This window comes from Sesamum indicum, linkage group LG3, assembly GCF_000512975.1.
Source record: "Sesamum indicum cultivar Zhongzhi No. 13 linkage group LG3, S_indicum_v1.0, whole genome shotgun sequence".
Taxonomy (NCBI): domain Eukaryota; kingdom Viridiplantae; phylum Streptophyta; class Magnoliopsida; order Lamiales; family Pedaliaceae; genus Sesamum; species Sesamum indicum.
This window is the reverse complement of record NC_026147.1, coordinates 10,642,910-10,658,250: the sequence shown is the minus strand read 5'-3', so window position 1 is coordinate 10,658,250 and position 15,341 is coordinate 10,642,910. Positions and strand designations below refer to the sequence as shown.

At 35.6% G+C, this 15,341-nt stretch overlaps 1 protein-coding gene across 1 annotated transcript; it reads right to left on the bottom strand.

Moving 5' to 3' along the window:
- On the bottom strand, positions 466-10,426 carry LOC105157989. The gene is made up of 5 exons (XM_011074571.2): positions 9,859-10,426; positions 7,665-7,765; positions 4,266-4,363; positions 1,533-1,744; positions 466-720 (listed from the first exon to the last, which is right to left on the bottom strand). The coding sequence occupies exons 1-5, from the start codon at positions 10,223-10,225 to the stop codon at positions 674-676; spliced, it is 825 nt and encodes a 274-aa protein (XP_011072873.1). The 5' UTR covers positions 10,226-10,426; the 3' UTR covers positions 466-673.

The following is a 15,341-nucleotide window of genomic DNA, read 5'->3' as shown; positions in this document are numbered from 1 at the left end:
GCTCATTTTTTTTTTTCAAATTAATTCTAAAGTATCGTTAATGACATAATTAGTTCGTAATTTTATTATATCAGAGAGTTATTTAAAATAAAATCTACCAAGTTATAAACTCAAAAAATATGTTACGAAATTTACGAGCTTATAACATCTTACAAGCCAAGTTTAGCCAAACACGCCCTCCAGAAAATAGGCACAGGTCAGTCCCATACTATCTTTCTGTACTGAATAAAAGGAATCAATGACAAAAGAAGCATATAAATGTCACATTTCATCATCATTTCTTACACTATATTTTCTTGAATGCCAAAAACAAGAAAGTATTTCTTTCAAATATTTCCTCTCTAAAATCCAAAATCTAGTTAGAAAATGTAGAATGAAAACCAGAAACCAACTTACACAAGAAACATTAGACAATTATTTGAGAAATTAATCACTTCTCGGCATTGCTTAAATTTAACTGGAACACATACAAACATAAGATTTCGAATTGCATAAATGCTCGTCGAAAATATAGGTATATAAGGGAGAAGAAAGAATATTAAAAGCAGAATGCTTTTACATCGGAACACAAGCTTCCCTTAAGAGAACAAATCTTTTGGAGTACGGCACAAAAAAGTAATACAGAAGTGTAAGGAACAGCAGAAGAGAACAGATAACTACTACACTTACCAAGCTATATCTTGTCAAAATCATCATCAAGGCCGTCATTGCCATCATCATCTGAAACGAGAAAGACAATCAACACAAGAGAACGGATTTTATGTGCCTAAATCAATATAAAAGAAAGGGATTTTCCTTTTTGGCTCATAATTGAGAATTATAGATGAACGGATGGTAAACTCAACGGGTGGATAGTACAATAAACTTTACAAAATTCAAAAAATTTAAGAGGTATGATCAACAAGTTTGATCTTTGCTTCTTGCTAGAAAACAGTACATGCTAATTGATGAAACTCTGAGTATTACATGCCAAGGATGTTTAATTACTTGAAAATTGAACAGGATATATTAATCTCCAATTTTGAGAGTTGCACTGGCTTTCATTTATTCTAATACTAGAAATGTGCTTGGTTTCTTGCTTGATGTTTGTGGATAATTCATCAGAATTGAAATAAACATGAGAAGCCAATTTGTTTTGGGGTAGCAATTAAAGTCTTGCATCCCAACTAGCAAGCCGATACTTTAGTTTTCTAAAATGTAAAAGAAAAAATGATCACAGCAGCTAAGGCAGCCAAAAGCTAGAGAATTTATAGTTTGTATTCACAACTCCAAATCAACAACAGAGATGAAAACAGTTCTTAGGTAGTTTTCGTGCAAATATTTTAATGCATACAAGGATGCATGTCGACCAAGGGTAGAACACAATGAGCTTGACAAACAATAATATCAATCCAGGAGAGAACACACAAAAGATAGAACAAGAAAGACGAAAGAGGGTGAACATCCGAGGCTGTCTGAAGAAATAGCAAAAAAAGCATGTGCACTGATTTATTAGCAATTTACAGCCAGTGATTTATGGGCCTATAGTGTACCTGGACCATCATCACCATCCTCGAGGTCACCAAGAAGAAACACATCCAAATCCTGCTCAGAAGCTGCTGACCTCACATTATTGCTTTTCTGTTTTGAAGTCTCATCTGCTGTCTTAGAAGATTTTTCATCTGATGAATCTTCCTTTACTGCAATATCTTCTACCTTTTCTTCAGCTTTGAGCTTTACATCTTCGGCGTAGCGTTTTTCATATCTGAAGAAGAGTGATAATTTAGATGCATTCAAACAATAACCCCATTATCCAAGACGTGCAACATGGGCATATGGATACAGACACTCTTAGATAGCAGAAACATAGAGAGGGAGAGAGGGGCCTAAAGAAGTTTGGAGTGTTCCCAACATCATCTAAGCTAAAACATCAAAATGGTATTAGTACCATAACCATACCCATCAACCTGAAAATATTTCCAGCTACATAGAAAATACAGTTAAAATTAAAAGCATACATAATAAGCTTCAGCCTCTAGACTAGGTAATTTGCTATACCATTACATAAAGAAAAAATGGAGAAATACACGCAAACACAGTTGAAAAATACAAAAGAGAGAAGATTTGTCTGGATGGATACAAAAGAGAAAGAGAAAGAAAGAGAGAGAGAGATTCATGGTATTTGGTTTTGTATTTTGGTATATGAGTATAGGTTCCTTTTGGTTTCCCCAACTGGTTATACTGCATTATTTCCTTTTTCTTATCATATATATAGGTACATTCTGTACCAAAATTGCCTGCATCCATCAAGTATCTATTTGTAACATGATAGATACCAAAAGATGGATCTTGGCAAGCTCAGGAATGCAGCATAGTTCTAGGGTGCTGAGATACTAAGCCAAAGAAATAGTATTAGTTCAATCTCCTATCAAATTTTTCTTTGCTTTTTGGGCAGAAAATGGAGGGAATGATTGTGAATAAGAAGTATTCATAAGTTGCTGGAATAATATTGTAGTATCATTATGGTGTATCATTGTACTATATAGACGCCATATGTAGGTCGGCAACTTACAGAATCATGCATTGAAACAGTACTACGTGTCCAACAAAATGCACTAAGAAGCTAAATAGTTCTTTTGTATAATAGTAATCCTTTGCTCATGGAGCAGTTCCTTTGTAAGATTCTAATCCTATGTTCATGGAAATCTGAATAGATGCATGGATCAGAATGTTCAGGTTCTTACTGAAAATTAGCCAACAAAAAAATTGAAACAAAATTAATCAGAAGGATTCAGTAAAAATACCAAAGCAAATTCTTTGGTATAGATGAGTCAAGATGCATCCAAACATAAAACAAAATGGAATTAGCAAATGGTGGGAACATATCCAACTTAATGATATATTCAAGGCTGTCTAACTGTTCTCGTTTGCATAACAACTAAAAAGAACATTTCAACACAGTTCCTTTTCGATAACATGATTGGCAAACCTAATTTACAAAGAGAACATTTGTTTACGTCCAGGTAATAGAAAACGCTAGAATTCCATTAGAGTGAAGGAGGTTTCATGTGCAATGATTCAACTCACCAGATTGACCTAATAAGTCTTAGGGCCCATGCTAAATAATTTCTGAGATAAGACTAGGCTAGTATTAAATGAAGAGAATTTAACACCACACATAATTCTAATGAAGCAATAGAAATGACTAATTGCAAATTCATTTATCAATTTGGTTACAACATTTATATTTATTAATAGATTGGATTTTTAGGCATGTAGCCAAATTAACACTGCTCCATTTTCCCAATTTGTAGCATTTGTTTCTTTATGCATTATTATTTCCATTTGATTAGTTCAACAACTAGCACACAGGATAATTCTCCTAAATATATATCACTTAATTACTGAAATATTGACTTCTTTGTATATCTGTCATTGAAATTTTCCAGCAATAAACTTAATTTGAACAATTTTCATTGTTATTTAAACATCAAAAAGGACCATGTTCTAGAAGGAAAGGAATTTTTATGTATATTCAGTTGAGTAGAGAATCTTTATGTGGCCTTTATCAACAACATAAAGTGTACACATCAGACCGACTTGAAATGTGATTTGGAATTGTATAACTGATTCTCTTTTAGAGTGCAATGTAAAAGAAGTAAATCCAAATATTATGTAATATCTAAAACTAGGAGACTCTGAAGGAAAAAGGTTGAACTTTCTGGCGAACAGTTTCACCAAAACATGTTCAAGGAACAAAAACAGTTTAGTATAATTTGAGAAGATAACAGATAATTCACAAGCTTTCACATCAGTTCCCAATGTGCATGAATTTCTGACTGACCCCCCAAACTACACTCTTGAAATTGTTTTATAATTTCAGTTTTGGACTGTCATAAGACTGAATAAAATTTATCATTAACCTAACATAGGTTGATAAATCCAGCAAACCATCATTTAGAACCATATTGAGTTCCGGCTTAAAGAAGCTTAGTTAAGCAAGAAACAAGGCATCATTCATCATCAAATACAAAAGTGGCAAGGACACCAAAGGCACCTAATTCAGCTGCAAAATTATCAGTAACACGTTCAGAATCACAATTCTAATCTTAGACCAAGATATAGAGATGAGAAAGAATACAAGACATAAAACTAATTAAGTATACGAACAGCTATTTCATTAAATTATCTGAAAAATCAAATTAGAATTAGACATTAGGATTTTAATATAAATGACACCAAAAAATTTGGAACTAAAAACTCTACTGCCGGAGTGAATTACTTACGGTGCAACATGACTGTTAACCAGGATGAAGTAGATCCTCCAAAACTTCCTCTCTTTCATCACACGTGGGCATAACTGATACCTTAGCTTTGAGATTTCCTGAAGAGATGAAAAATATTAATACAGTTACCTAATTCTAGGACATAAGCCTTTGCAAGCTCATAATGTTCATTCTTATTGAAAGGCCAAAATGATAAGATTAGTCTCTGTTGTGTGTGTTAGTGTGTTCCAAGGTTGTCTTGATGATTATGCAAGATCTTTCTAAACTTATTAATCACCGCAGATCAATATATATGTTTAATGAAATGGCAGTACGTCTTATATTCAAAGAGACGTGGGTGATATCAGAAATGGAATATTATAAAATTGCCCCCACAATATTCTCAATATATCCCGTATTTGGTACCACAATAACGAACATAACTGGAACCAGTGCCACTATCACAGCTTCGAAGAAATATGAAATAACGCCTTAGAGTAGTTCAATAACTAAATGACAAAGTGATGCTGATAAACAAAGCTCAACAAAAAGCAAATATGACGAGGGGATGGGTTTGGCAATAGAAGCTCTCACCATGCTCTTATAGTCACCACCCCAGATTTTAACAAGTTTATTATAGTTGGCTAGCTATAAACCAAATTATTCAAGTATCTTTAGTTCAAAGCAGCTATACTTTGTCGGAAATCATGCAATTTCTAGATTTCCTTGAGAGACCACGATTTTCCATGTCAAGCAATTATCCTCTGTGAGAAAATTATTTTTTCTCCAGAAGAATCTACAATCCCTCAAGGATTATGAGTATAAAATACTGTACTTCATCTATCAATATGTTGGAGATAGATTATAAAGGGACAAGCTTAGAGCTCCTTTCATCACAATGCATTCAAATCCCAAGTAAGATGCCTTGTGATCTATCCTTGTTGCCTTTGTCTTCAGCAATTTGGACCTTTGTTCAATATATGGAACGAGCTAGCATTAGTCCTATCAACATAAATCATCAAATCCCAATCAATCCTTCAGGCAGAAGCATCAACTAAAACTTATAAGTCCCGCGGATTCAGGGAACCACGCTTGATCCAGTCCACCAGAATATGGAAATGGTCAAATATATTCTCTTAATTGCGTTAACTCTTGAGTATTTTCCCATCAAAATAGCAACAACTGAAGACTAGTCCCAAGGTTGTCCAACATAACCAAGCCATATTTCAACTCTGACAAGGAATATTTTATAACATACCAATACTAGCACGTCCACTGCATCATTACTGTTATAGCCATTATCACAGTCATCACCATTTCCACCCATATATGGTGAATTGAAAAAAGCCAACCAGCTGAAACCACAAACAGTCCACTCATCGATGACCGACTTCAATCTCAGGCAAGAAATAGAATTGAGCCATTGCTAGCGGAAGATAGCTACTTTTCACCAATATGTGACATAGCAATAACCACATGTATATAACCATCACTGCTACTTCCAAAAATCACAAACGCCATGCTACACTTCATTTACAGCCAAACCAGGCCCAAGTTCAAGAAAAGGAGCATGGTAGCTTGTCACTTACAAAGTATATTTGAAATAACGAAACCCGACTCTTCATTGCTCTTTTTACACCTGCATTATCCCCTTCATCAGGTTGTCTTTTCTGTGATACTTTCTGAGTATTGAGCATGGAGGTTCCCATAGCCAGCCAGCATTGGATGAGGAATCCATAATGGTTGAAGTCTATTACTATCATATATGAAGAACTCCATGATTTTCGATGGTGGTATGGATAGATATGGAAAGCGGTTGGTGGTGGAAGGGTAGGTCATGTTGGCCATACTTTTTTATGTGTAGAATTCATGATGGCATCTGGAAGGTTCTAGTGATTTCAACTACTGGTACAGGTGCAAAGGTGCATAATATGTTGCAAGGTGCGAGAAAGAAGACAGGCATTAAAAGTGATAGTTTTAGTATCTTCACTATCTTTCAAATGAATCAATTTTTATGGTTCCAGGAGTCTTTGGTGAAGAGAGACTGAAATGCCTATTCTCATTGCTCATATTTTATTTTTTAGTTTTGTTAATAAAAATATATTATTAATATATATAATATTAAATATTAATTATAAAAGGTGTTACAGAAACATATGCTACAATATTTTAATCTAATATTATGAATATATGATTTTATAATATCTTTATTATACATATAGTAACATAATTAGTAAAAGTATAGAAAATATACATTAAATTAACTAAATACTTTCACATAATTTTGTATAGTTATATATATGTACCAAATAAAGAAATATTAATAAATTATTAAAAGAATTTAATAATACTTATAATATGTATTTTAAAAATATATTTGTCAAAAATAGTTTTTTTAGTAATTGAAATGACTTAATATATTAATTTTACTAAAATAGATAAACATAAGTTATTTTCTAAAAGTAAAATTAATGACAATGGTCATGAAAATACATTTTTAAAATATGATGATAGCAATTTTAATTTTTATATCTTTCAATTCTTAAAAGAAAAAAAAGGTTTAGACCACGTAGTGATTGATCTCATTTTAGATATATATATATATATAGTGCAATACCAATAAAAATAAGTAAATATCATTGTTATTAGTATCATTAGATTAATTCATGGGGATCATCAAATTTCAATATAAGTTTACAAGCAGTAAAAGAGAAATATTACATAGTATGTATCTTTGTACAGATATATATTTATAAATAAATATAAAACATTATAAGTTAATTGTTTGAACTAATTAATTTACAAAAGTACAAGAGGTTAAAAACTGATAATAAAATATAACAACGAAATTCATATGCATTATATTAAATAATTATTTACAAAACAAAATTATCAAAAACTAAATTATTGATTAAGATTGTTTAGATAGATATTTGATAATATAAATAAAAATAGCATATTTGATTATTATCTAAAATTAAAATATGACATATTGAATAAATAAAATTATAATATATTATGAATTTTGAATATGAATTTGATATAATATTGATTATGTAGTTAAATATATAAAAATGCTTAAAAAATACAAAAAATTATATAAATGTTTAAAAATAGAAAAAAGCTCGTGAGCTTTCAAACACAAATACTTAGGCTCGAGCTCAAGCTCAAGCCGGCTCGACTCAGGCCGAAAATTTTTTAGCTCTTCTTAGTTAAGGTAGCAAGTAAAAGACACGGACTATCTGAACCACATAATCCAAGTTCTGCTACATCAGGCAATATGATGACATTGAAACACAGGTGGCATGCTATAATTGAACTTGTATCTGACTGTACGGAGAAACATGAGAATAATTGTCCAGCACCTCATGAAGGTTTCTGGCTGGAAATATATACCTTGGGATCACAAATGATACTAACCTTCACTGTCGAGAGCACAAGCTTCGCATGCTTTTCTTGCCACTCCGTGAGATCCTGTCGAACATTTGAAACCGCAGGAATGTCAGACACCTCTGAGTCGTCTGCACATAAGAATTGCTGGTTGACATAAGTTTTTGCATCAGAATTAGAAATGCATGAATAGAAACTGGAAAACGACTTTATGTTTAGGCATATTCCAGCATAAAAGTAACTACGAATCTGATAATAACAAAACTGCATTGAAAAGTAGCACAAAACATAAACACAAATTTTCTAACTATAACAATACCGTTGGCCCATCAAAAAACTTGAAACAAAAACACATGCAAAATAGAGTACACTAGTCATTTTTCGGAGCAAGAGTAACGTTCAATTATGAAAGTGAGTGTAAGATTATACTTCTATTTCAGTTTTAAATAGAGTGCTCCGTTATCTAGGCAACTCCTAGATGACTAATTAGTACCCTACTCCAGAGTCCTATTCCTCGATCTAACAAGGAAAAGCCTGTTAAGTGCATAAATTTACATATGCAGTATTTTTTTGGAAGAGTTTATTATCCTATGGAATTGAGAGTATGTTGTATTTGTTTGATCCTTGCATAAAATTCGTTCTTTTCTCTTTGTCTTTTCTTTTCTTTCTCTTTTCTCCTTTCTCTAAGTTGTGAGTAAATTCTTTTCCTCCCATTTTAAATAAATGAGATAGCTATATGCTGAAACTCCAATATGGTGGTGCTATAATGTAGAAGTTCCATTAATCAAAAATTCAATGCACAAACTAAATAAAAGAAAAGATCTTTTAGTGTTCCACATGAGATCCATAAATACAGACAGGAACTATGTAGACTAATAAACCAAAAGCAACTATCCCATTCACAGTAAGACTGTTTCCTGATCCACATATAGATGATGTCTCAAGTACCTTTTTTGCTAGTAGTTCTGAAGAAGCTGCATAATATAGTGATTTGATGCACATATCTTGGATTATTCAGTACTGAAGACTTTTGACTTAAATAAGGAACTTAATTGCTCACCTTCTTCAAGAAAGCTAGAGGCTGAGTTTTCCATGTCTCAGGTGCAAGTTAAAATGCGAGCTCTTCCATGCATACTTAGCTATGAATTATAAAAACCATGAGTCTTATCTTAATGATTAACCTCAAAGGATCATCTGAGATCATGGTATTTAAATGAAATTCTTAGTGCTAGTAAAGTTGAGCTAAATCAATGGTATATAGTGCATTAATCTTACAATATCATCTCAACTAATCATATTTTAGATAAAATTTCTTATTGTTTGCAAAAGTTAAGCTAAACCATAAGAAATTTGTTTTGGTTATAATTCCAGAAGAAAAACTGAATTACATGACCCCACTTGCATCACCAGAATCCTCTCATTTCTACATCATGTGCTAGCCTTCTGCCCGAAGTCTTTCCAGTAAAATTTAGCCTAAGAAGTGACACTTTTGCTGAACTTAGCTTATGAACCAAGCTACTTCTGTAACATGAGTGCTCTTTCAGTCACTAAAGTGAAAGTTGAATGAAAATAATCGCCTTCTTCCCCTGCACTTGGGTGATGAAAGATGCTACCCAGAATTATAGAGTTTTTTTGGTGGCTAAAGTGAAACTTGAGTAATACAAAGAATGTTTTCCCACCCATTACTACAACAAATGAAATCAGCATCAACCTCACATGACCAGGCAAAGGAAGCATCTTCAAAATCTCTATCAGTGCTCTTTTGGTGATATACATATTCAAATTGCCTCCCATTTTGACATTTGTGTTTTCTCCTATCAGTTAGATTGAATCCAGCACAAAAAGCAGCACATCTGCATCCTCTTTCAAAAGGTCTTAACAACTATTTGTAACAACACCACCAACACAACTTATTCACTGCGCAAATTAAATTTACTAGCTAGTCTATTCCCATCGCCATCATAAATAAATTTATCAACACTGAGATATTTGAACTAAAGGCAGACAGATCAAGTAGTTGTACATTGTAGTACAACATCTTCAAGCGGGAAATACCAGTATAAGCTGACTGCTGACCTACCGAGTACCAACAAGCATCAATAATTGTGTCATTGGGTCAACTTGAAAACAAACAAACAAGCCACATTCGCCGAATGAAGAAACAATTAACCCAATCAGAAAGCAGATAAACAAAATCAAGCAGTAATATATTAGAGTACAACACCTTCAAGCGGGAAATCCTGGAAAGTATTCATGGTAATTCCTTTGACAAACTCCCTCAAGTCATCCGTAATCCCGTACTTCTCGAGATCAGCCGCCTCAATGCCGCCCTTCTGAGCAGCCGCATCGACGAGATTAGTCAGCGCGACGGCCGCGGGCGGAATTTGAGCGGTGATCTGATCGGCACGCTTGAGAGCCTCGGCGGCGAGTTCCTTGGACTTCTTGGACGCCTCGGCAGCCAACTCCTTGGAGCGCTTAGAGGCCTCCAATACGACGCCAGAGAGGTTGGCCGAGGCGATGCCCTGGGTCAGCTCCTGCGATTTCTTGGCGGCTTCCTCCGCGAAGCTGCGAGCTCTCTGCCAGAAATCCATTGGCTATCAGAATTACGAAAATCAAAGAGTGGATTGAGAAGGATCTATTGCTGCTAATAGCATTGCTTGAACGGTGCTCTGATGCTGGATTGTTTGCTACGTTATGTGACAGGAGACGCTGAATTCTTGTCTCCGGACCAATTCTTGACGATGCTACGTATAATGAGAGCTTAGTAATTGCAATTTTACAAAAATATCCCATTTCTGTGTAATTATAGTATCAGATTAAGCTTGTCAATTAGAAGGGGCTTCCCCTAAAAAGGACCCGTAGAATAATTAAGGAATAATTATACTTTTTTTTTTTTAGGTTCGGTGTAATACCATAAATATTTCATATCGATTAAAAAATTATATTTAGTATCTTTAAAGTTTCTATTAGTCTAACAAATAGGTTCATTCATTAGTTAAATTTACTAAATTTATTGATATTAAAAAAAACTTAATAAAATTTGATTGTTTGACTTATTGTAGGTCAATTTTTTTTTTTTTTCTAAACTACCTTTATAACGATGAAGTTATACCTCCTCACATGCATGATAAAGATGCATAAGGGGAATTTCATGATAAAAATTTTATTTGAACTGCTATAATCAATAATAAGTCAATCGAGAATAACTATGGAATTTTATCTGATGCATACCAGAAATTTGGCCACAGCAACAAAGTCGAAGGATCTTTAAGAAAATCCTAAGGTTATTGAAGGACTAGTCCTGTAAAAGAGAGGTTAGCACTTCGATGCTTAAGTCAGTAATGGATTAAATAAAAATAAAAAGAAAACTTGAGATAAATGAAAATAATGGTGAGATATAATTAAAAATGATGAATATTCGTGTAGAGTGCAAATTGTAAGCTGAAATAGCCTAGGGACCGAGAGAGAGTAGTGCAGGAAATTGAGAATTTGAGAATAAGTGTGTTGTTACCAGAAGCCTGCACAAGCCTCTATTTATAGGCTTGTACATATTTGGATAGGGGGTCAATACTGAGATCTCTATACATCATTAGAAAAGTCTTTAAGTTGGCTATCATCTGCAACAAACTATTGGTAATTTCAATAAATATTGACTGAAATACGTGAGCTGGACTAAACTCGGTCAAGTCTGCCTAAAATTTGGGAGTTTTTTATTTGTAGATTTCCCAGCTAGTTTGTCACCTATTTACTTGGAACTCCCTGGAGATCTTTTAGGATGACATGTACAAATGTGTCAACAAGCCATATAATATGTCCTCCCAGCTTTATGATGACGTGTCCGACTGAAATGAGTTTATTTCTTTGGTCTACCATCTTACTAAAGTAGCAGGTAAGCCTGTGGGCGTCTCTTCCCTGGTGATGGATTTTTTCCGTCTTACTAATGGGCTTTATCCATCCTATTCATGAGTCAGCTGGACTCTTAGTCGGATGGGCTAATACGCCTAGCTTGTGGGCTTAGCCCGATAATTTTAGGGGCATCATCACTCCCCCCCCCCCCCCCCCGATTGCAAGTTGTAGGTTTGGATTGCTAGAGTGGGTAAGATATCCTGCAAATAAGAGAGATATTTCTCCCTACTTATCAGTGGGGCAGATAGAGCTTATCGAGTTTCCTCCTTTTTCATGTGGAAGTATGATTTCAAATTTTTAATTTACACCTGCAAAAGAGGAGATAGCTTTTAATGATAATGATTGCAAAAAGAGAAGGAGAAGAGTCTTATTTTCAAACTTCCTTGGAAGCTCGCACAGTTAGTGGGAGAAGATAGCAGTCTGCTTGAGTCCTTAAGTAGAAGGACTATTCATAAGAAATCATATATAAAGGATTTTCCTTATGTTTTTATTTTTACCATTCTCATTCTAAGGTAAAAAGAAAGTTTCTCCTTTTTCCTGTATCTGAAGTTAGGGTAATCTCTATTCCTTTGATTTCATAAGCTCTCTTCTTCCCGTTACCATCTTGCAGTGCCTTCATCTATAGGTAAGTTTCTTATTCTTTTTGAAAATTTTTAATCATTTTTTAGGGGGGCGTGGAAGCCCTCTCTATTAATTCCAATCCAACCACCAAGAGGAAAGAGGTGAGAAAGAAGAGAGTAGTAGAAAACACATATCTAGGGAAGAGTCAGAGAGAAGGAAAACCAAGGACATAGTGGTCGCGTCTGGTGCTGCATCCTATAGGGTTTTTCCCTCCTGCATAAAGGAGGAAGATTTAGGTATGAATAGAGCTAGGTTCAGGATACCTGATGATTTTCTGATTTAGGTCCCTGCTCCATCTGAGCGCTCTCTCCTCCTGATTTTCGTAAGCTTCTATGTAGCCCAGCTGGAGGCTGGATTATGATTTCCTATACTATCCTTCTTTATTGAAGTGTCTATTCAAGATCCCCCTGAACCAACTCGTTCCCAAAGCTTTCAACATCCTTGCCGGATTTTATATTTTAGTGAGCAATTTAGGTGAGACACATTTTGCCACTTAATTTCACCTCGTGGTCTTTTCTTATAGAATGGGTTCCAGTTGCTCCCGGTTTTCCTAAGTATTCCACTCGCAAGTGTCTTGTTGCTTTCCAAGCTTTATTAGAATGCTTAAACACTTTCCATTATTACCACCGTGAGCTTGTTCATTCGGCTCTTCTCTTTCATTACGCTCTGAGTCCCAAAGAGGTTGTTCTGCATACTACTGCTGGTATAATCCTCTTATATTCCTGATTTTTCATTTATATGCTTTTTCAATTTGCATTATATTGTACTAATATCCTACGTTTCCTGTAGTCAACATGTTCAACAAGTTGTTGCAGGACAAGGCTTCGGGCGAGGGAAAGAAAATTGGGATTGGTTCTTCATCCAAGAGTTCATCATCTAAAAGTCCTTCCTCGACTCCTACAAGTTCGGCTTCCATTGGTGATCCTAAGGAAAAACGTCAAGTAGAACCCATGTCGCCCCCTGATAAGAAATCAGGCTCCTTTGCTCCTCCTACGCCAAGCCTTCTACTCGCGCTGGCACTCTCCGTTCCTCAACCATGCAAATAAAAAGAGAGAAAACTCAGCTTTAATGATCTCCTACCTGCTGAAAGATGAGGGTGAGAGCGGGCTATTGATATTTTGAAGGGACTCCTTGCTCCCCCAGGACCTTCCTGGAGACTTTTCATCACGATCAAGTCATGAATTCGTTGGTCTCATATGCTAGTAAGGTGAGGAGTAAGAAAGTTTAATTTCAATATATGCTGACTTGATGGGTCTATTTAACTTGCAAACTGTCCTATTGATTGGGAACCTGTTAGAGTATGGAGGGCCTGTTGTGGAGGAGACCTAGAGCAAAGTGGAAGAGCTAGAGAAGGAGTTACAGGAGAAAGAGCGCAAGCATGAGGCCGACATTGTTCATTTTAAGTCTGAAATATTGAGTCTTCATGATCGTTTGGAGCAGGCGGTGTTAAAGCTTCAGGACTACCATATACTGAGGAGGAAAAGTAGAAATTTTATGAGCTATGGGCCAGCCGGCTAGTAGATTTCGAGAAGTCCAAGGAATTTCAGCGTCTCCTTGGGTGCTAGCTTCCCAACTGACCCAAGAGCGCTAGATCGTCGCAATACCAAATCTCCCACATGGAATTCTCTTCTTCTAAGTACTTGTCGATTATAAGCATTGAGTACTCTCTATTTGTACCTTTTCCTGCGGGCACAAGCATCTTCTAGCACTTTGTCTATCAGGTCAGATTAGTTTGAAGTAAGTTGTCATTGTTTTCCTAGTTCATAATTCTGGATCCTGAAGGTTTCCAGCTCAGCTTTAACCGAGATAACTACCTCTGATTCGTATACTAGATTGAAAGGAGTTTCTCCTATAGTGGAACAAGGAGTAATTTTGTATGACCACAGCATGCCAGGCAGTGCCTCTACCCATTGTTCACTTGCTTGCTCTAACTTTGTCTTGATCCCTTGAATTAGGATACAATTGAACTCAACCTGCTCGTTAGCTTGAGGATAGGTTACGGATGTGAAGCATTGTTGGATGCCCCGATCGGCACACCAATCTTGAATCTTCCAGCCCTAAAATTGACGATTATTGTTAGAAATAATAACGCGAGGTAAGCTATACCTGCAAATTATATTTTTCCAAAGGAATTTTATCACTTCATATTAAGTGATCCGGGCTAGAGATTTCGACTCCACCCACTTGCTGAAGTAGTCTACTGCTGCGAGAAAGAATTTTCGCTATCTTGGTGCAGTGGAGAAAGGTCCAACTATGTCTATTCTCCATTGAGAGAATGGGCAAGGTGCTAATATGGCCTTGAAAGGTTCAACTGGAACGTGGATTAGTGGGGCATGCTTATGGTTTCCTACTCGTAGAGTTTTGTTTGCCAAAGTCGCGCCACCTATGTGAGATCCACAAACTCCTTCATGTATTTCCTGTAATATGTTCCTACCTTCCTCTGTTGACAAGCATCAGAGATAAGGTTGAGTGAAATTACGCTTATATAGGATACCTCTAATAAAGAAAACTTGGTTGCCCTGCTCTTTAATCGGGCTGCATCTATTTCATCAACAAGAAGGACCTTCTATGAGGTAGTCTAAAAGGGGTTTGTTCCAATCCATTTCGATCTGCACGATAGTTATGTCACTTTCAAGGGAATTTTTAACAAGGGTTCTTACAGTAACAGTGCGAATGTTACAATCTACCAGGGAGCTAGCTAATCGGCTAAATAGTCCGCTTTAGTGTTTCCTGTCCGCAGGATTTGGTGCAGCTGAAAGTTCTTCAACCGACTAATAGGCTCATCTATTTCCTAAAGGTACTCTTTCATCCTGTCTTCCTTAATTTCATATTTACCCTCCAACTGATTTGTCACCAGCTGGGAATCGGAGTAGGTGATTAAACTCTTAGCTCCTGCATCCAAAGCCATCCTTATACCTGCAATTAGAGCTTCATATTCGGCCTTATTATTTAAGGCTTTAAAGTAGAAACGCAGAGCATATTCTAGTTCATCACCTTCCCGGCCGGTGAGCACCACTCCAACTCTACTGCCAGTAAGAGTGGAAGAGTCATCCGCATTCAACAACCAGTTTCCTTCGTCCTCATCCACGAGCGTGGCTCATTTATGAATTCACCCAAAGCTTGAGCTTTTACAACTGACCTGGGCTGATAAGAAATATCATACTCACTGATCTCGATAAT

Coding starts and splice junctions, on each gene's coding strand:
- LOC105157989 (XM_011074571.2), bottom strand. CDS start 10,225: ATGGATTTCTGGCAGAGAGCTCGCAGCTTCGCGGAGGAAGCCGCCAAG. Junction 1,745..4,265: donor GTTAACAGTCATGTTGCACC/GTAAGTAATTCA, acceptor ACTCTTCTTCAG/ATATGAAAAACGCTACGCCG. Junction 721..1,532: donor GGATGGTGATGATGGTCCAG/GTACACTATAGG, acceptor TTCTCGTTTCAG/ATGATGATGGCAATGACGGC.